General features: G+C 37.9%; 1 protein-coding gene across 1 annotated transcript in view; it reads left to right on the top strand.

The window, feature by feature from the left end:
- The window catches only part of abcg4a (ATP-binding cassette, sub-family G (WHITE), member 4a), a 37,669-nt gene extending 20,311 nt beyond the window's left edge, over positions 1-17,358 (top strand). The window contains exons 6-15 of the mRNA XM_041801594.1: positions 3,784-3,929; positions 4,038-4,161; positions 4,364-4,478; positions 4,570-4,709; positions 11,545-11,643; positions 12,161-12,329; positions 12,417-12,517; positions 12,596-12,754; positions 14,397-14,515; positions 14,677-17,358. Coding sequence (XP_041657528.1) covers positions 3,784-3,929; positions 4,038-4,161; positions 4,364-4,478; positions 4,570-4,709; positions 11,545-11,643; positions 12,161-12,329; positions 12,417-12,517; positions 12,596-12,754; positions 14,397-14,515; positions 14,677-14,902 — 1,398 coding nt within the window. The 3' untranslated portion in view covers positions 14,903-17,358. The remainder of the gene's footprint in view (positions 1-3,783; positions 3,930-4,037; positions 4,162-4,363; positions 4,479-4,569; positions 4,710-11,544; positions 11,644-12,160; positions 12,330-12,416; positions 12,518-12,595; positions 12,755-14,396; positions 14,516-14,676) is intronic.
- The last annotated feature ends 3,113 nt before the right edge of the window (positions 17,359-20,471 follow it).

Here is a 20,471-nt window from a genome sequence, read left to right as displayed (position 1 = left end):
AGTAAACTCCATAGAGAACTGCATAACACGAACCTTGGCGACTGTAGACATGTCTGTACACGAGTTTTGTCGTTTTTGAAAAGAAAACAACTCACTGCTGTTCTTTGTTCTGGGTGAGTGAATCCATCTGCTTTGCAAGGTTACTGAAAAATCAGGAACACACTGTGCCACTGCCTTGAGGCTTTGGACCATTTTTAGGTGGTTTAAGGTGTGATTGTTTCTGCAACCTCTGATAAATAGTAAGGCAATAGCATTGCACCTGACCACTCATTTTAAGACAAACACACCCATGGGTGCAAACCTGATGGCAAGTTTCTTTGCTTTTTCAACAGAGTAAGTGCACAGCTGATACTTGAACTAATGGGGATCCAAATAAACAAAAACAAACAGTGTAAAACGTTACAATTGTGTCAGCGCCACTGTAAAACCGAACAAGTTAAAACTGCTCAGAATTTTTGTTGAAACTGATTTCATCAAAGTTTTCAAGTAGTGGAAATACATTTTTGAGAAATTATTTTTGTTGTGTTAACAACTTTTTAAAGTTTTCTGCACTATGGAAACTTTCCACACTTTCTCATTCTTTTTAAATACAGCTCAAAACATGTTTAAGTACTTTTTATAAGTGTTCTTCATTGGATGCAATTTTTCCCTTATTTCTTTCACATACTTCAATCTTGAAAATTTATGCCACTCAAGGTGGGCCAATTCAAGCTGTGACAAGTGGCAGTAAGTGCATTGTACTGTCCATCGTATATTACCATTTCTCCCCTCAAGTGGGACTTCTCTCACTGAGTCAGTAACTTCACTCATGGTGCAAAAATATATAATACCCAGAGGTATTCGATGAAAACTCTGCAGATTAACGGATGATTGTCAAATCATTTGAGTACAATTACATAAAATACTTAGAATGATAGAGTACTGTTTACTTAGAACTAAAAATGTGTTCTATTAACTCCAAAAAATAGAGCTGAAATAGCTACTTTGGATTTTTTAAGTAACTCAACTCATTTTTTTTAGTCTTCAACTGTTCAGTCTTACAGCATAGAGAATTGTGAAAATTAGGACTGATACCTGTAATGATTTTTACCTTATTTAAACCTAAGATTGCCATAAAAACACCTTCTAAAACGTATTGTTTTAAAACAGCCTCCAAAAATCAGAGGGTTTTCTGAGAAACCGAATTTCATTATTTACTTAAATCTTTCTTGGCCTTGGTAGCAGATGGACACGTGATATAAGGAAAGCATCTTAAATCCTTGGTGTTTAACTGTGTATAATTGGTATTCACTTTGTCTAAGATACCACCGTAGTCACTTCTCAATTTGGGAAAATAATGTAATTGGGATTTTTTTTCCATCAGTATAGCAATTGCAATTTGATATATGATTATTTCTTAAGTTCACTACATCATGTTTTGTTTGTTTTTTTTTTACCAACAAACACAAGTAATAAATCATTCTATATCATAACCAACACAGCATTAGATAAAACTAGAGCTGAATCATTTTAAAAAATTCTTGTGATCATGATTGTGATGATTTTGACTCATATTGCAAATTGGATATGAATTGATTTATTGAGGGGCATTCTAATCTTTTATGTCATTCTCATATTTGTGACCAAAGCTGGTAAAAACTCCTGCAAGTCATCCGAGGTCAGTTTTGAGTTTTTTACATATTATGAAAGTATAGATTTCAAGCTTTCAAATGGTGTATCATACACCTTAATCTGAGCATATTTTACAAAGATACCTAAACTCCTTCATACCTTCAGGCAGGCCAGGTAATGGGTGTGACCAATAGGGCCACATTTACATCAAGTCCACCCAAACCAAACCTCTGAATCAGACTGGTGATGCTCATCAAAATATTCCCATAGGAAATCCGCCTTCATCAAACTTTCACTGTCAAGTGATCCTGAAGTTGTCCTAAGTCTGTTGATAATTCTTGTCGCTTCTTCATCGTCTCTTCTACTTTTCTTCACTGCAGGGTGCATCTTGAGGCTTGTCGATAAAGGTGATAACTAGAAATAGCTGTATTTATGTGCCCTGGGAGAGGTGGCGTTTGAGTCATGCGGTGTTTGTTATTGTCCATCTCAATGGGTGAAACTTGGAACAATGCCAGGCTGAGTGGCCAATTATCACACAGCAGTTTCGCTTTCCCCTCCCCTTAATCTCCCCGCAGCAACAGGGCATTTTAAAACACAAAATTAGCACTTTTAAATATCACATTTGTGTTACTTTTTTCATCAAATGAGTAGTTTAAATGTAAGACTTGCATAAAATGAGAAAAAACGAAAAATGATCATTTTGAAGAAAACAACTTTGTATCCATTTTTCTCAACCGCTGGAATGCAGACTTGCAGGAACTTTATCTGGCTTCAGTAACATTTTATAAGAAAACATTAAAAAAAAGTAGGATTTTTGTGGACTATTCTAAAAAATGTCTGTGGATGATTGCGTTAGCTGTAATGCATATCATCTGTGCTTCAACAAAAAGTTTTAAACTACTATTTTGACATAAATTTTAGGTTAAAAAAATTTTGCACCTGCAGACTTTTGCGCTTTGAAAATTGCAGCAAACCATATTGCGATTTAATCTAATTTTCTATTAATTGCCCAGCCCTAGTCTGTACCACTCACTGCTCAACTTTAAAACATTTTCATCCATCACCTCATGAGTATAGGCCCAAGAGGCTGGAATCTCTTTTAGCAAGGCTAAATCAGACGAATGAATTTTAGCCAATCATGTTGCAGTTTGTCTTATGTCTTAAAAACACCACGATATAGTTCAACAGTATCTCATCTGGTCATAAAGGAATGTTGTATCAAGTCTAAATGGGTTAAAATGGCAATATACTGATTTTTTTATATACTCATTTTGGTGTCGCAATCCTAGTATGTTAACATTTTCTTACCATGAAATCAGATCAGTATTTGTCCAACCAGTCATTCTTTTCTGTCATGAAAAAATCTCTCATTTCATTCAGCAGCGAGATATACAAGAAGTGACTAAAAACTTGATTGGACACAACTGATAAACATTAAAAACTGATATCTGTTTAGTTATGTGGCTGATGGCCAATGCTTCTATACAGGGCTGACATTGGCCAGTACTGATCTTTAAAGATGAAACTGTGCATCCCTAGTGTCAGATGTCAAACAGAAAAGACACCAGTACTGCACGCCAAAACGCTTTTTCCTGAGCCTATGACTGGGTGCATAGGGTCGTGTAAAATGGAATATGTTATAAATAATTTGTGTTGTCATGTGACCTTTTCCCACTTGCACTAAACTGCTGAAGGTTTCGCTAATAGTCTAAGTGTGATTCATGCATAAATGCAAATGCAGTGTCCTAGTAAAGTTTTTCACAAGAAGTCAAGATTAGGCATCATGTGAACACAGCAGGTAGCAGGGAAATTTTTCCACAGTGAGGGAAGTGATTATGTTTAAGCATCTCACTGCACATAATCAAACAGCTTTGTACTCTTCTCTACCTGCAAAATGTTGTTTTCCACTTTTTTGTTTAAACTATGAATGCATCCAATCAAAAGCTGTCATTATGGCGCCAGACTCTGTTGCTTCATCCCACATCTTGGATAATTGTAATCATTACACTGTGACCTCTTTCATGTCTTTTTTACTTCATGTCTAATCTGGAATATTTCCCACTGTGAGGGACATTTGTGAACGAGGCAGGCTGTCCTGATTTTTACACATATTTTTAGGCATAAATGTGTGAAAAGGGTGTTAATTCACATTGTTCTGTGTTTGTGTCTAAGGTTGATGAGATCTTGACTGCTCTTGGTCTCCTGGAATGCGCTCAGACACGCACCAGCTGTCTCTCTGGGGGTCAGTGTAAACGACTCGCCATCGCCCTCGAGCTGGTCAACAATCCTCCTGTCATGTTCTTTGATGAGCCTACTAGGTGAGATTTTACTTTCCTTGTTAAAAATAATGAAATCTCAACATAAATCCAGATAAGTCTAAGCATTTCTTTCTGTTGATTTTTGTCTCGGTGTGTGTCCCGTCCCAGTGGTCTGGACAGCGCATCGTGCTTCCAGGTCGTCTCCCTCATGAAGTCTCTGGCTCAGGGCGGACGGACAATCATCTGCACCATCCATCAGCCCAGTGCTAAGCTCTTTGAGATGTTTGATAAGGTAAGTCAAGTGCTCAGCATGTCTAGCCTTCCATTAGCTGCTGCTCAGGCCGGGTTAGCATGATTCATTTTGTCCAGTGGACTAGCAGCGCACCAGCAGTCGATACAAAGGCCTGTTGTTTTGTCAGTTGTTCATTTATTATTCAAAGAGTCAGTGTGTTGGAAACTATGTTGATTACTGTGTTCCTGTGTCCCTGCACCAGCTGTACATCCTCAGTCAGGGTCAGTGCATATACAAGGGCACCGTTCCTTACCTCATCCCATATCTGAAGAACCTGGGCCTCCACTGCCCCACGTATCACAATCCTGCTGACTTCAGTAAGTTTTACAAACAATCTACTTTAGCACAACTGAATGCAAGGTTGTGTCTGCGTTTGTGTCCTTATCAGCTTGTACTCTCTGTCCTCAGTCATTGAGGTGGCGTCTGGAGAATACGGGGATCTGAATCCAGTGCTGTTTGAGGCAGTCCAGGGTGGTCTGTGCTCCGAGGAGGGAAAGAAGAACTCCAGAGATAAAAGTGACTCCTCCTGTCCTTCTCAGTGTCACAGTGTGAGTGATACCAGCAACAATTACGCACTAAACTGCACCTTAATACATGTGGTACATCATCAAATCAAATCAGATCAAATCAAATCAAAGTTTATTTATATAGCACTTTTAAAACAAACAGATGACCAAAACTGACAGGCTTAAAACACAGTATAAAAGAGCAAGTACAAGGAAAAAGAACAATGAAACACAATAAAAACTATAGAAATAAGAGTAATATATAAAAACTAACATTAAGAGATGGGTCTTGAAAAATTCACACACACACAAAAAAAAGATTCACATCAAAACATTGAATAGTCTGGGCAGTTCTGGTATTCACGTGTAAGCTATTCCTCAGTTTTCCAGCAGCCACCACAAAGTCTCTGTCATCCCCTGTTTTTTAGTCTGGATCTAAGAGTGTTCAAAGCCCAGTTCAGACCAGAGATTTGCAACAAAATGATTTGAAACCCGCTCTGAAGCACTCTAAAAGCCTGTGAGTTCACGTCACTGCAACTGAGGGAGAAGATTTCTGAACAAACGGCTCTCACAGTCACTCACTTTAAAGCGATTTATTTATTATTTATGTGAAAGTTACTGCATATCAAATCTATTTCTACAAGAGGGACAGTAGTGCACATTCACTGTCTCTGTCCAGCATCTTTATGATCATGATCTTAACAATAGGTTGTATGATTCCAGCACCAGGATGTTAATTCCATGTCGTAATCACCATTTTAGTGTGGCAGCAAAATTTCATTTATATGACTTAGACGTGACACATCTTGAGTTTCATTTTGTTTGCATGTGAAATTAGATCGGAAAGTATTAACTTTTAATACCGTCATACCCCCCCCCCCCAGCAGAGTTAATTTCGTCGACTAAAAATATTCATCGACAGCTTTTTTTTTCCATGACAAAAACTAGACTAAGACTAACAAAAATAGATCTGTGAGGACTAAAACTAACAAAAGGTAAGTTTATTTTTCATCAAGATGACTAAAACTAGACTAAAATGTAATGTAGTTTTCATCAGACATTCAAAATCCATGATATTTCTGCACTGTGGGTAAATCTGTCAACAAAACAATGCAGCTCTAGCTCTTCTGCCTCTCAGCTGTAGAAAGCAGGGACCCTGGGTTTGGCAGGGTGAATAGAACACACTACCGTGACTTGGTACCAGATTTAGGTAAGAGAATACATGCTTGGACTAAAAATAAAGACTAAAATGTGAGGACTTTCATGGACTCAAACTAGACTAAAATGTTTTTGGGTTTTCGTTGACTAAAGCTAGACTAAAACTAAAAACTGTAGAAATGGGTAAAATGTGACAAAACTAAAAGACATTTCATCCAAAGACTAAGACTAAAATTAAAGATAGCTGCCAAAATTACACTGCTCCCCAAATTTCACTGTTGTAAGATGGTATTACCACCAGGTGTCGAAAAATCAAATTAAACAGGCTCTTGTTGGCGTGCACGTGCAAGCACTGCGAGCAGAGTGTGTGCATGCACCGATGTTCCGTTACATTTTTTGTTAAAATGCTTCGGGTATAAAAATAATGACTTTTATGGGAAAAAGTTTATAAGAGTGTTGGAGTTGATTTATAGTTGAAGAATTGTTCTTAAGAACAATAGGTAAACTGAACCATTTCAGGATATAGTGCAAATAAAGCCACTCTCTATTCTGTGCATGCAGTCTTGGGTTAACCTTGCAAAGCAGATTAATACACCTGTTTATGTGTTTCTCACTGGCAACTCCATCTCACAAAGCTCCCGTCTGAACCATTTGGGCCCGGTTAGAAAGTGACAAGACCAATCAGCGATGAGGGGCAGTACTTTCAGGCGTGGCGGAGTCGTGACATAAGCAAGCAGCAACAAGAGGCCGGTGCAATTATGGTGGAACAGATTAGCGTGGATGCTGCTAAAGTGCCAGTTTTATCAGAAATTGATGACATTTCTTTGTTAAAAGAAGAGCAAAGAACAGCAGTGAGGTTTTTTTTTTTTCAAAAACATCCAAAGTCATGTACTGACATGTCTATAGTCGCCACGGTTCGCGTTATTGCTAGGTAGCTGCACACACGCACCTCGGTCGCGTCTACGTCACGTGTTTTGTTGCTCTGATTGGCCTGTAAAGATGTGACAGACAGTACGTTCATCCAATCACGCTCTGATTTTTTTTTCAAAGCCTCTGCCCTTTCCCAAACGCTTAGTATTGAAGGTTTTCCAGCTGGATATCTGAAATAAAACCATCTAGCGTGTCAGGTTAGTCTGGGGTTGTTTCCAGCGTGAACACAGGAAATGCACTTCTCTCTCATTATGAAAAATTTAAGATTAACACCAAAACGTTGGTTTTCTGTTTAGTGAATATGCTTTATTAGGGGCCTTTTTTTTTATTAAACAGCATCCTCAATTTAAAACGAAGCAATATTGAGATGAAGGCCATGGGGTGGTTGAGTGGTGCTGAGCAGTGCTGATCTCAGCTTGCTGGAAATGCCCAGTGTTGGGGGTTTCCATGTTACAGGGGTGAGTTTAGACCATTGAACTCGCAGCCGATGGCAGCCTCCATGACAAGACACGACTCATTACAGTTTTGAAAATAAAGAATTTCTCTGTAACTGAAAACTTTAGGAAACATTTGAGATACTCTAAAACTTCAACTGAAAAATGTAGAACATAGTAGTGTTCACTTTTTAAATAAATATGAATATTTCAGTGCAAAAATTCTACATATTGTGTCTATAAAAGAAGCCAGTGCTGGTATGATAGACTCTCTTCGTCTCTTCCTAGTCAGAAGACATGCAGCTGTGTTATGAAAAAGCTGTTGGGATAACAATCAGCTCACCATACAAATCCAGCATACTGCCCAACTGCTTACCCAAGAAACCTATCATCGGAAAAAATATTACGTTGGAAACATTTTATTGAGTTGAAAATTATTTATTTCTCCCACTAAACTAATAGTCCTTTGGACACTGCAGTTAGACATACGCCCACAGAAGTACTCTGTAAACTAACATCCATTATTTATTTTTAACTGATTTTTTTACTGATACGGATTGTGAACATTCAGCGATCTTTAGTGTTGTTTTTACCTCATGTGCCATGTACAGTTTTGATTTCTCCGTTATAGCAGGCAGCTCTGCTTCGTTTATCTGCTTGCTGCAGTTTGTCTGCTTTTTCTTCTCCCACAATAAACAGATCAACATCAAATCGACTTGTTTCTGCAGATAGAAATGATAACAGTTAGTCCTCCAGAGTCTGTGATAAGAGCCACGTCCCAAGCAACTGTCTGCTTTTTTTAAGTAATGCTTTTCTACTGAACAGCAGTGATCTGTGCAGGGATGGAAAACCATTGCTATACATAATTAGAAGTCAGAATCAGTATTTAACAGAACTGTGTAGGAAAAGGAGTAACAGTAATCTAACAAAGAGCTAATGAACATGTGATTGACACTAAACTTCAGTGAAATTCAGAAGAGAGAGCTGTCAAAACTTGCACCTACTGTGGATTTTGACAGCCACATATAATAGTGGAAAAATATCACATTTACTGCTGCAGAAAGCTATGCCTTTTTTGCTAATCTGAAAGCACTGTTCAGTAGCAGGTTATTGCATCAGAATTTATCAGTTTCCTTTAGCAGCTTCTGATGGATTACTTTTTTTTCCCCGGAAAGAATCGAAAAAGCTTCTGTCTGATAGATGAATCATGCTCTCTTTATTAAATGGAATAAAATAGCATTTTTCTGCTTCCACTGAACAAAAAGTACTCTTTTTACTTAATTCGAGTGGTTCAAATAAGCTATCAAACAAAAATATAACAGCCAGAAAAAAAGGAGTTACATAAAAAAAAAAAACCTCCACTCTATCAGTGTTACTCCTAATTTTCCCCATAAGCCTCCTTTCCTCCACTCTATCGATCCGTCTCCACAGCCCGTCTCAGCTTCCTCTCTCTCACTCTCTCAACATTATGAGTTATTTTTTGATAAGAGCATTGGCTAAATGCTAAAACTGTAAATCTAAACAAGCAAAATGCTCTCTACAGTTTTACGTCTACAGACCGCAAGTTTGCCTTTCCACTCCTTTAAAATTTTTTATCTGTTTATTGATTTTCTGTGTTGTCCATTCTCTTTTCTTATTTCTCTCTTCGTAGGCCTCGTTCACTAACCTTCACTACAGACAAATAGATTATTGTCTTTTCACTTCTTATAAAATGTTTGGCCATATCTTTTTTTTTTCTGGCTTTTGCCTTCCTACTTTTTCTTTTTCATGCATGCTTTAAGGTTTTATGGATGTATGATTACCTTTTGTGTTGAGTTTTATCTTAAAAATGGAAACAGCTGCCATTAGAAATAGGCATGTGCACATGATGGCACTACCATAATACATGAACGGCAGAGTTTCTCAGTGAAACTCAGAGAAAGAGAGTTTCTCACCAACGCCGGTCTTGAGACATGCAAAAATGCTCTTTATTTCAGACAGAAACGTGTTCTGATAAATACTTAGCTATATCTGGCTACATACTTGGCCACACAGGTGGCAGCCATTGCTGTCAACTATCAGTAGAACTTAACCCCGCCCATAGCTACCACTTCGTTTTCCACAAATGATGCTGATTGGTCCAAAGTGTGTTTGGTTCCTCACAAACATTGCTGACTGGAGCTTTTCAAATGGGATATGTGATATTATTGGACAGACATCGGTATCAGCAGATATAAATATATCTGCCAATAGGCTATTTAAAACTGACATTTTGTCTTTGAATATCAGCTTTTATTGACAGTATTTTTTGCCATTTGTACCAATAAGTTTGGAAAGTTTTAGCCTCTACCAACAGACCTACGCCAGTCTTTTTCTTTGTTCATTCTCAATCTTTAAAGTTCAAAGTGTGTTTTAAGTACTCAAGTTTGTGTCTTTGTTCATCCTTGTATATTCAAATGTGTTCAAACGACTCAAGTTTTAGGTCCGAAATACAAAATAAATCTGTAAAAATCTGCTTATTGGGTATCGGCAAAAAAACAATATCTTTTATCCCTACTTTTCCAGATGGATTTGCCTACTTTGCAAGGTAAACAGATGAGAAGAGCAATTACAAAAATGGGAAGGATGAAAAATATCTATGTCTGAGGAAAATTTTAAAAAATGTAAAGAATGTGGCAGGGTGATTTGTGAGAAATTTCTGCACAAATGACAGCAAAAAACCCTAAAAGCTGCCTTTATGTGTAGGGTCCATAAAATTATTTGCAGTAAAAAAACTGCAAAAGGAGAGCACAAGGAAAAAAAATCAATATGTCAAAGTAGTGGTAATTTGCATTTTCGCTTTCCAAGTTTTCGTCTTTGATGTTATCAAGTGGCTGGTGTATTTATATTGAAGGCTGGCTTATATTGGCTTATATTGAGGCTGTTGTCATATATATACAGTGCTTAACAAATTTATTAGACCACCCTAACCCTAACCAAAGTAAGGTTTATGCCACAGCTGCCCTAAATTAACAGCATTGGTAATTACCAAAATTGTTTTTTATATTTCTGCAATGGTTAATGCACCAATATGTAGAAGCTGTTTAACCCAAATGATATTTTTAATGCTAAAATATAGTTATTGTTGTTATCCATGAATTTTCAAATTTACTGATTTACAAAAAAACTGAAAAATTAGTAAAGCACATTATTATTTCTTGATTAATATGTCAAATTATAGTTATTTACTTGCATTCCTGAACAGAGAAATTAGTTTTAGTGGTTGAATGTTATGCTTGATTAAGTTCTGACTTCTCAGAGAAGCCCAGTGAGCCGGCTCAAATTTGGGTGAATTCAGTTTGAAATTCCTCATTCCTGTTCAAAATGGTAAAACGTAGAGAGCTGACTGAAAATGAAAGAGTCCGCATTAAAGTACTTCGTGATGCTGTATGGTCTTTGAGACAAATATGACAGGTGGTCTAATAAATTTGTTAAGCACTGTATGTAGAGTATATATATTTATATAGGACCCAGTATCAGGTCCCAAATGTGAGCTTGGAAAAACTGTGGCAAAGTCTCTTTAAGATACAGAAGCCATAAGTAGACATACATACATTTACTTCATATTACTCTGTTTTACTGTAATGACGAGTGCATTTTGGTTGTTTTCTGGTAATCTTGACTTATTTATTCTGTCATGTTGGGATGACAAACCTGGTTTTCCTATGATGATGTGTTAATTTCCTGAAATCTCTCTAGAAATCCAAAATGTGCATGTAACGCGGGAACCAATTAGAATAAAAAGCATTTATGTCCACCTGGGACTTCTATAATGATGTGCTTTTTTGTCTGTCTCTTGTCTCAGTTATGAAGTTTGTTCCATCTAAAGTCTAGACTGCAATATTTTTCATTAAATAAATTTGAGTGGTTGAAATGTTTTAGGAAAATGGGGTCACAGTTTCTCATTAATGAGGTGGTCCTGAGGCTAAATCTGTTGGAAACCACTGGTTTGACTCACTTTATAATGCCTGACAGTTGTATGGTAGACTATCTCTAAAAAAGTGAATATTAAATAACCTTGCTTTTACTCCTCATTAAGAGTTTGGTGAAGACACAAATTATTTCAAAAGAAAGACAAGGTTTTTCTACACTGATATTGTAATATTGTTGATATAAAGGGGCTCTATCTCTATAGTGAGGGACATTCAGACAGTTATGATTATGATGATTTTTTTCACATAATTAACTCACAAATACAAGTACAAGACTTGTGTTCTGTCACTGCTTGGGGCAGTTGAGAATTTATTCTCAACATGAAAGGCTCTGTTTCTCTTTTTGCTAATTGTTCTCTTGTGTCTGTACGTGTTACATCACTATCTGCTTCTGTTTCTCTACAGGACACAGGAACCCTTGAGAAACACAGCTTTGCCACCAGTACATTCACACAGTTCTGCATCCTCTTCAAGAGAACCTTCATCACAATATGCAGGGACATGGTAACGCATATTTTTATACACTCTGCAGTACTAGGTTTGACTCCCGAATGGTTCAAGAATTTTCTGAATACTTTTAGAGCATTAAAGTTGGAAATATTCAGAGCTTCTGCCATTGACAAAAGGTTCCCTACAAGGATCAGTTCTGGTCCCAGTCTTATTTATGTTCTTTATTAACAGTATTGTTTCTCCTCTAACAGACTGTAATATTCCACCTTTCGTTGATGATATTGTGTATTGTTCTGCTAACACTTTGAAGCTGTAGTAAAACTGCCACTTGCAGAATGTTTTTATTCTGCTGTTTTGGGGTCTCAACATCGTTGTAAATAAGGCAAACCTCAATATGTTTGTGGGCTAAAGTAAATGTTTGAAATTAAATGTGAGGAAAAAATGTATCAGTTATTCCTGCTTATATTCAGAGTTTGATAAGTAAATAATATGATAAAAACAGGTTAAGTTGGATTGTCAGTATTTCTAGATGGATAATGACTAATGTTTTCATGACTTGTGTGTTTTCCAGGTGCTGACCCACCTCAGGGTGATGTCCCATCTGTGTATCGGAGTTCTGATTGGCTTACTTTATCTCAAAATTGGAAATGATGCCAGTAAGGTGTTCAACAACACTGGCTTCCTCTTTTTCTCCATGTTGTTCCTCATGTTTGCTGCCCTGATGCCCACCATCCTAACCTGTGAGTGCAACAACACATTTGAAACACTGATTGTGTGGTTTTCCTGGTTGAAGTGGAAAGTATTTTAACACTGCTATTGTTCCACAGTTCCCCTGGAGATGTCTGTGTTTATAAGAGAACATCTCAACTACTGGTACAGCCTGAAGGCCTATTACCTGGCCAAAACCATGGCTGATGTACCGTTCCAGGTAAAGTTTGAATTATCAAGCAAACAACCATTGTTGCTCATTCATACAGTATGTTAAAGTGTAAGTTCTGTTTTCCAGGTGATCTGCCCCATCATGTACTGTAGTATAGTGTACTGGATGACTGAGCAGCCTCCAGAAGCAGGTCGTTACCTCCTCTTTATGGCCTTGTCCACATCCACAGCACTGGTAGCTCAATCCCTCGGCCTGCTCATAGGGGCTGCATCCACATCTCTGCAGGTATGAACATTGCATTTACTGTGATAACAGACTAAATCTGCATTATATGAATTAAATAATCTTATGATATGTAATTTTAAGAGCACGTGTTAATACTGACTTGCAAATGTATGTGGCTATGGTTCTGCATGTTTTTGACAATAATCATGTTTGCAACATGTTTCTCCTGTATCCAAAATAAATCCAAAAAACTTCAATAAATTGGCACCAGTTAGTCTAAGGGAAGCTACATAAATCTAGATCAAGTGACAAGTAACTACATCAAAATGGTGTGAAAGCATGAACATTATGTACAGGTATTTATCCAGTAAGTAAAATGTATGTATGCTGAAAACATTGCTTGTTTATATTGAAAAATATCATGTTTAATACAGTAAGTTTATAAAACTTCAATCAAGAAAATATGTAAGTATTTCTGTATCCTGGGCAGAAATATGTCAGTGAGAGGAAGTTTGCACAGCTCTTGAAGTACTTTTGCACATTTACATATAAAAAAAAGTTGTTCCAAGAATTTGTCTTGAGAATGACATTGTTAAAATTAGATTGCCGTATATTAACTAAGATCAAAACTCAAATTTTTGACAAAAATCTATACATTTTTCACTCCTGTGGGTTTGATGAGGGTTTTGGATTTTCTCAGATATAAGTTGCAGGGAAAAAATGGTTGAGAATCACTGTCCTAGGCCATGCTTACCCACTACATCCACCCTTTACTCCACCCTAAAGGTGTGGGGTTTGCTTTTTCCTTTTAAAGATTAATTTCTCATGCCCCTGGTAATATGCAAGGACAGAGCATTACTAGGGTTGTATCAGTCCTCCCTCCTGCCCGATGGTGCCCTCAGGTAGCAGGATTGTTTCAGGAAATGTCCGTGTAAGCACGGAACCACTGAAAACCCTGTATTACATATGCCAAGCCTCTACATAGCACTGGTTTGCTGCCACAGAAATGCACCAAAAGAGAGAAGATTACAGAAATCTGCCACAAACCTCCTCCTAGTAGCCCTCCTGGTTTTTCTCTGTGTTGGATTTAAGAACATCTGGTGTATGTTGTTCACCGTGGTGGTAAAGGAGCATCTGCTTTTGCTGTAAAAGCCATAATAAGCTCAATAGCTTCTGCAGCACAAACACAGCCCTGTAAGCCGCCATTGTTGTTTTGGTTTTCGACATGCGCATGCGGCGTAAGCAGGTTACACTATGTGTGACGTAATCGCTTCAAGAAAGATATGGCTGGCTGTTCACACAGAGATGAAACAGTAAGTGTTTACAGATTTGTTCACTCCGGGACCCGGTTTCAAAAAGTAGCTTTTACGGCCTCCCAAAACACTGTTCCTGTGTGGATGAAACGCTGATACTACAAAAAAAAAAAATTGCGTATACCCCTGAATTCATCTCTGTGTGGATGGGGCCTTATTTACATCGTCAGCTTCCTGTTTGCTGTTATTAGCATCACACCCCCAAATCTCAGCTTGAAAAGTTTATAGTAGGCCTTGTAACTAAACTACAAAACTAGATAACATAACTAGATTAAAAACATAACTAGATTAAAAACCAAATAAATACTATAATCAAGCTATCACAAGCTTCCTTCCTCTTTTAACCCAGTCAACTGTCAATTATTGAACTCTGCTGGTTTTGTCTTCAGGTTGCAACCTTTGTGGGTCCAGTCACAGCCATACCTGTGCTCCTCTTCTCTGGCTTCTTTGTCAATTTTGACACCATTCCCAAATACCTTCAGTGGAGCTCCTATGTCTCCTATGTCAGGTACTTTTAATTATTTTATGCAGTTCACGTTTCAATGAGGGTTCAATAACTCTTTGTAACTTTCTGATGTAATGTAGCTTTAGGGAACCTTTTTGAAGCATTTCCTTTTAGATAACCGGTTTCATAGGGTTTTGCAGTGAATAAAATATGCTTGCTTTCAGGTATGGCTTTGAAGGGGTGATACTCTCCATCTATGGGATGAACCGGTCAGAGTTGGAGTGTCCAGGTCTGGCGTGTAAGTTTCAAAAGCCAGAGGAGGTCCTGCAGCTGCTGGATGTGGAGGATGCTAAGCTGTATGTAGACTTCATGGTGCTGGGGGTTTTCTTCCTGATCCTCAGACTGGCTACTTATCTGGTTCTGCGTTACAAAGTCAAGTCGGAGCGTTAAGATGACCAGAAGCAACCACGAATGGACTTGAACGCTTGCACATATCCTGGCAGTGTGAGATTGAAGCAATCATATAGTCTCTTTCTTTGTCTTTACTTCATATACATGTACAAAGACAAACACAAGTCACAAAGATGTGCTGCAACATTACCCAAACTGTACAGTATGATATCATCTCTGAAATGGTTTGTTATACAAGACGAAGGAAAGTCCAGACTGTGGATTGTTTGTCTGCCCATGCTCATTGTTGGTCTGCCAGGAGGAAGTATTTTTCAGATTTCCATTACCCTCCAAAAATATGTGTATCTGCACCGTACATGCACAGAATATCCAAAAAATTACCGAAAGCATGTTTTTTCAGACTGAGAAATCTGGAGTTGAACTTGTTTGGTGATGAAAGTGCCACATGAATCATGAGCTAAAGCATCCAGGTATTGGAGGAGCCATTTAAACCATCCTGGTGCAGGAGTGTGCCATGACTGGAAGCTTCTCAGTGCAATCCCTTAAAAGTAATCCATCCATCAAGATGCCCCATGGGCAAGATTTCCACTTTTCTTAAAGGAAGTGGATCCTTTCAACAGCAGAGAATATTTGTAAAGCTTCTTGCTTTACAGAAGGATCATACCATCAGGAATCCTGACCAAGAAGCTGAACACGATGTGTTTTCTTTCTGGAAAACCATAAAACAAACCGACTGCCAGGGAATGACTGTCCATGCTTTCCTTCTGTAGTGCAGATTGCTTTTGTCAGTCTTCTGCCCTACTACTGATGGATGGGCATGGATAAAATGTTTGTTAAAGGTTCAGTCAAGCAGAATGTCCTATAAAGACTGGCAAGAGTTTACTCATAAAAAGGCCTAGTTTTCCTTAATGCTCCTGGATAAACAACTTTGTTTCTACCTAAACTTGTGAAGCATTCAGTCGTTTCGGAGCAAAATGTGAAAACAAGCATGACTGCTGTTCCCAGCCTGATATAGAGGGCTGTCTTCTTACCGGGTCAACAAGAGAGAGGTGTTTTAGGTGAAGTGCAATAGTCTATTGTATGGGTAAAAAAGTGTTTGTCTCTCTTTAGACCCGTTTCTTTGAACTGCTCGTTTCCACTCTTTCGCTGCCTCCTCTCTGAGCTGCAAAAAGGAAATATCCCTCCTCTCTCTCCCTCTTTCCTTCTGCTTTGCTGATGTCTGACCGATGTGTGTTGTCCAAAACAATGCTAGATACTTGAATTGCAGGCTGGGCAGTTTTTGTGCCTCTGATCTAGAATGATTTCAGTTTCCTCGGCTTTATTGTTTGCACAGACAGTACACCTTATTGCAACCTACATTCTGCACACACATAAGTGCATATACAGTACATACACATAAACACATACACACCCTGACAATGTTAAGAAGAGCCTCTCCTTGTCACAGGGCAATGCAAATATTTTCAAATAGACTTGCTATGAAATATTTCTTACTCAGACTATGCTACTTAGTAATCCTTATTATAATGCATAAAATAATGTGAGTATATAATCAATGATTGTACAGTGAATATGTCATGCCGTAAACAAATGTACATTTGCACTTTCAATGTCTGTTTATTCTTTTTTAATTTATTTGTATTTAATTTTATTTTTATATATCTATGTGATAAGTGCTGCTTGAGAGTATAATGGGAAAACAGCAACTGAATGTTGCATGTTCACTTATGGAATGAAATTACTGAAATACTACATTTCAGGGTAAAGCATAGCGGTTTTATTTCCTCATGCAAATGTATGTATCCTGCCATGTTTGAGGAGATGGGAAACCTCTGCTTTCTGCTGAACATTTTCGAAAAGCGTGTCAGATGTGTAGATAAAAATGAAGGAATCAGGAATGAGGTGGCAAAGAGGAGGGCAAGGATAGACATTCAACCAAATGTATTCAAGTGTAGCTGAGAAATCACAATGCAGATCTCTGTTTACTAATCTCCAAACTAGTCAGCAATCATCATCTTTCATCACCTTATGACAGTATTGGAGCTTTTCCACTAAGTGGTGCTGGCATGACTTGTCTTGACTCTACATGTCTTTTAAAATCTCCATTAAGGACCATACCTGGTACTTTGCTTTATCGCTGTCACCGCTGCGGAAGTTCCAAGTGAGCTGTGCCACTACTAAAATGTGATTAGTACATTCACTTTGTTAAACCGCATTTATTGCATGCTTTATTGTCTCTCTCAATACACTTTAGTTAAGCCCCTGCAGTGTCTCCCTGCAGCCACAGTGATGTAAAATAAGACCACTGCTGCTCTGTAATGCCTGTCAGTGGATAATTCAAAAGTCATCTGCACCTTGTGTTATCAAATATTCACCTTTTTAGTGTTCCCATATTTTCTTTTCAATCTATAACAAATTCCTTTTTCTGTGGTTGAGTTCAGGGTTAGGTTTGGCTTTCAAAATTAAAACAGTCCTGTACCCTGACAAGAAGTCAATTAACCTCAGCTTTAAGACCCTGTAAAGTGAAAATAAATCTGTATTTGGGTTTGTTGTATGACAAGTCACTGTGTTATGAAAAAACATCTCCAAGTTTATTGAATTAAGCTTCAAAATCATGAAAAATGAGGCAGTAAAATCTGCTCCAGGATGGTATGGGCGTGTCTGTTGAATGAGCTGAAGCCACGCCCACTCAGGAGAAATCCTCTCAAATTTAATAAATGCTACAATCTGAATGGAGAAAAGCACTCATGCCATTAGCCTGCCCCCTGACCTTTTGTTTATCTTATGAACAGAGTGCAGCGGCTTGGCTCTGTGCCAGAGAAGAGGCAAAGTTTGTTTTCTGGCTCAAATCTCTGTGATGATACTTTAAATGAGCCATAGGCCACTGTGGCTGATAGATTTGGCAAATCTACCTCACAATGAACAAATAACAGCATTTAACTGACTGTTAACTTTCAATAAAGGCAGTGACATCAGCTAACAACAGACTGTACTGAGATGAACTGCTCTGTGATTTTATATTGTAGTGTTAGAGGGGCGGGGTCAATCCCCACTGTTGGCTCGTGACATCACAAGTCCACATATTTGCCCCGCCCAAATTTAAGTTTTTAACGGTCTAAATCCGAAATCACATGTAGATCTCAGTGTTTTCACATGTTTACAGCAACCGTATTCCATCATATCCAGTGTGTTAAGACAAAGATTTTGGATTTCACTTTACAGGGTCTTTAAGATGGTAAAAAATCCAAACTGAAAATAACAGAATAATGGAAATGGAATTTCAAAATGTAACAAAAAGAGAACATAAATCACATTTAACTGGAGAATGTCTGAGACTAGTTGCAATTAAGATATTTGATAGTTGACAGCCCTAGTTTTTTTGTCTTGCTGCTTGAAACCATCTCTGAAACAAAATCTGTCTCCTTTCTGTGACAAAAATCTAGAGGATGAGGACACATATCCTCTGTTGTTGTGTCAGACATCATGGTAGTTTCGTGCAGCCACACTAGAATGACCATGCCAAGGTTGAGGGGTTACTATCAAATAGAGATGTCATAGTAGCGCTGTTAGATCATGCCAGTGACTGGAGCGCAAAGAATAATGGGTATATAAGCGCCAATGGAAACTGTAGTTCCCTCTTCCCTTCATTCTGCTCCACTAAAAATACTACACTTTTAGTCCTGAAGACCTACTGTTTGAAATCATCACATTTCCACGAACGACACAGAGGCAATTCTGTCACTGCAATACCTTGATATTAATGATACCATTACATCTCTACTATCGAAGAATATAGTGTTTTGGAAAACAAAGTGATTGGTATGAAAACCAAGTAGATCTTAGCAGAGCTGAGCCAGTACCACATATGGAACAGCACCGTATATGTCTGTAGGAACAGAAGCCTATTTTCAATTATTCAAACCTCTAGCCAAGGTGACCTTTCTCCATGCCATTTATGTTACAAACAACCAAAATATTCCCCTGAGTGGTGCCTGTTCATGTGTTTTTGTGTCTCGGTTACACAGTTGAATTTAAGTTACACTGCAGCTTTCCTACTGCTGACTTCTGCAGTTGTGCCTGAATAAGAAACAGGTTTTCTTTATTTACCTGCAATTAGCAGGAACTAAGTTAGCAAAAAAGGCAACTTCATGATGCAAATTTGTTAAACATAAAAATTCAATCTTTCCTCTGTAGATTGGCTGCAGCCCTTCATGTCTAATGGCCCACCACTGCGCATCTAAGACACGGTAGATCAATGGACAGAAATACACACTAAATCTTCAGAAATAGAATCTAATTAAACTTTTGTTAAAAGTTAAAAGTCAAAAACCTGACCTGCAAAACATTTAATGATGCTAAGTAAACAGTCTGCTGACTGAAACCTTCATGAAAACACTCTGAACACAGTCAGCATAGCTTACATTGCTCTGTTAGCTGTGCAATGGAGCTAAAGCTAAGATTACAAGGCAGCTATGTAAGCCAGGTGTCTACATTATCTGCGTAGCTAAGTTGAGCTCATATCGCTAAAGCTATCTTAGGTATGTGCAGCGTAGCTATGTAGCTAATGAAGGTACTTAGCTAATGTAGCTAAAGCTAAGCTCACCAAGCAGCCATGTAAGCTACGTGTCCAAGTTATCTGTGTAGCTAAGATGAGCTCACATCGCCAAAATATCTTAGCTATGTACAACATAGTTAATGAAGGTATGTAGCTAAAGCTAAGCTCACAAAGCAGCTATGTAAGCAACATAGATGCACTATCTACATAGCTGTGCTAGTTTTATCTATGTTTGCTAAAGCTAACTTAGCTACATTGCTTGTGTAGTGATATTAATTATGTAGCAAGTGTAGCTATGTTAGCTTTAGTTAAAGCTAACGAAGCTAAAGCGAGCCACTGTTGATGTGAAATACAGGTCTATACATATGAAATCAAGGATTAGACCTCTGACCTTTTTCTCTGTTTCATTTATGAAATATGTCTTAGTCTGATGTGTTTGTAATGTGGTTATTTCATGAGTATAACTGATAGACTTTTTATGAATGAAGCTGAATTAAAAAAAAAATAAAAAATCTAACACTGGAAATAAAGTGTACTGGCCGATTATGGCAGTCCTTTCTATGATATGCGGTGTCTCGGATGAACAGTATGTAAGAGTGATCATCAGAAATGTACGGTCTGCAGCCAGACCCCTCTCCCTCAAGAGGAGAAGAAAACAAGTTTAAAACATTTGTTTTTTAATGCATTTGTGAGGTGGAACAGGCATTTAAGGAATCCAAACACTGATTGGCCCATTGCAACATGCAAATTCTTTGCTTAAGTAGAAATATTTAATCTGAAAAGGATCATTAACTGCACTTTGATGCAAATAAATTCTTAATCTGTGAACATCATCATTCTCATACCACTGAGAATGTTTTGCCTCCTTTATCTGTCCACATGGACTGTTTCTCTTACACTTAATGAAGGCTGCTCTAACATAATTGCTCAGTACAGCTCAGACTGTAATAAAAACGGAAACCAAAACACTTCCATTCTGAAAAATCCAAATCCCCTCGAGTCCTGATTCATGCCTTTTATATAGAATCTGTCAGACAGAGATTAGTATTTACT

This window comes from Cheilinus undulatus, linkage group 12 (genome assembly GCF_018320785.1).
Source record: "Cheilinus undulatus linkage group 12, ASM1832078v1, whole genome shotgun sequence".
Classification (NCBI taxonomy): domain Eukaryota; kingdom Metazoa; phylum Chordata; class Actinopteri; order Labriformes; family Labridae; genus Cheilinus; species Cheilinus undulatus.
This window is presented reverse-complemented; position numbering and strand designations above follow the sequence as displayed.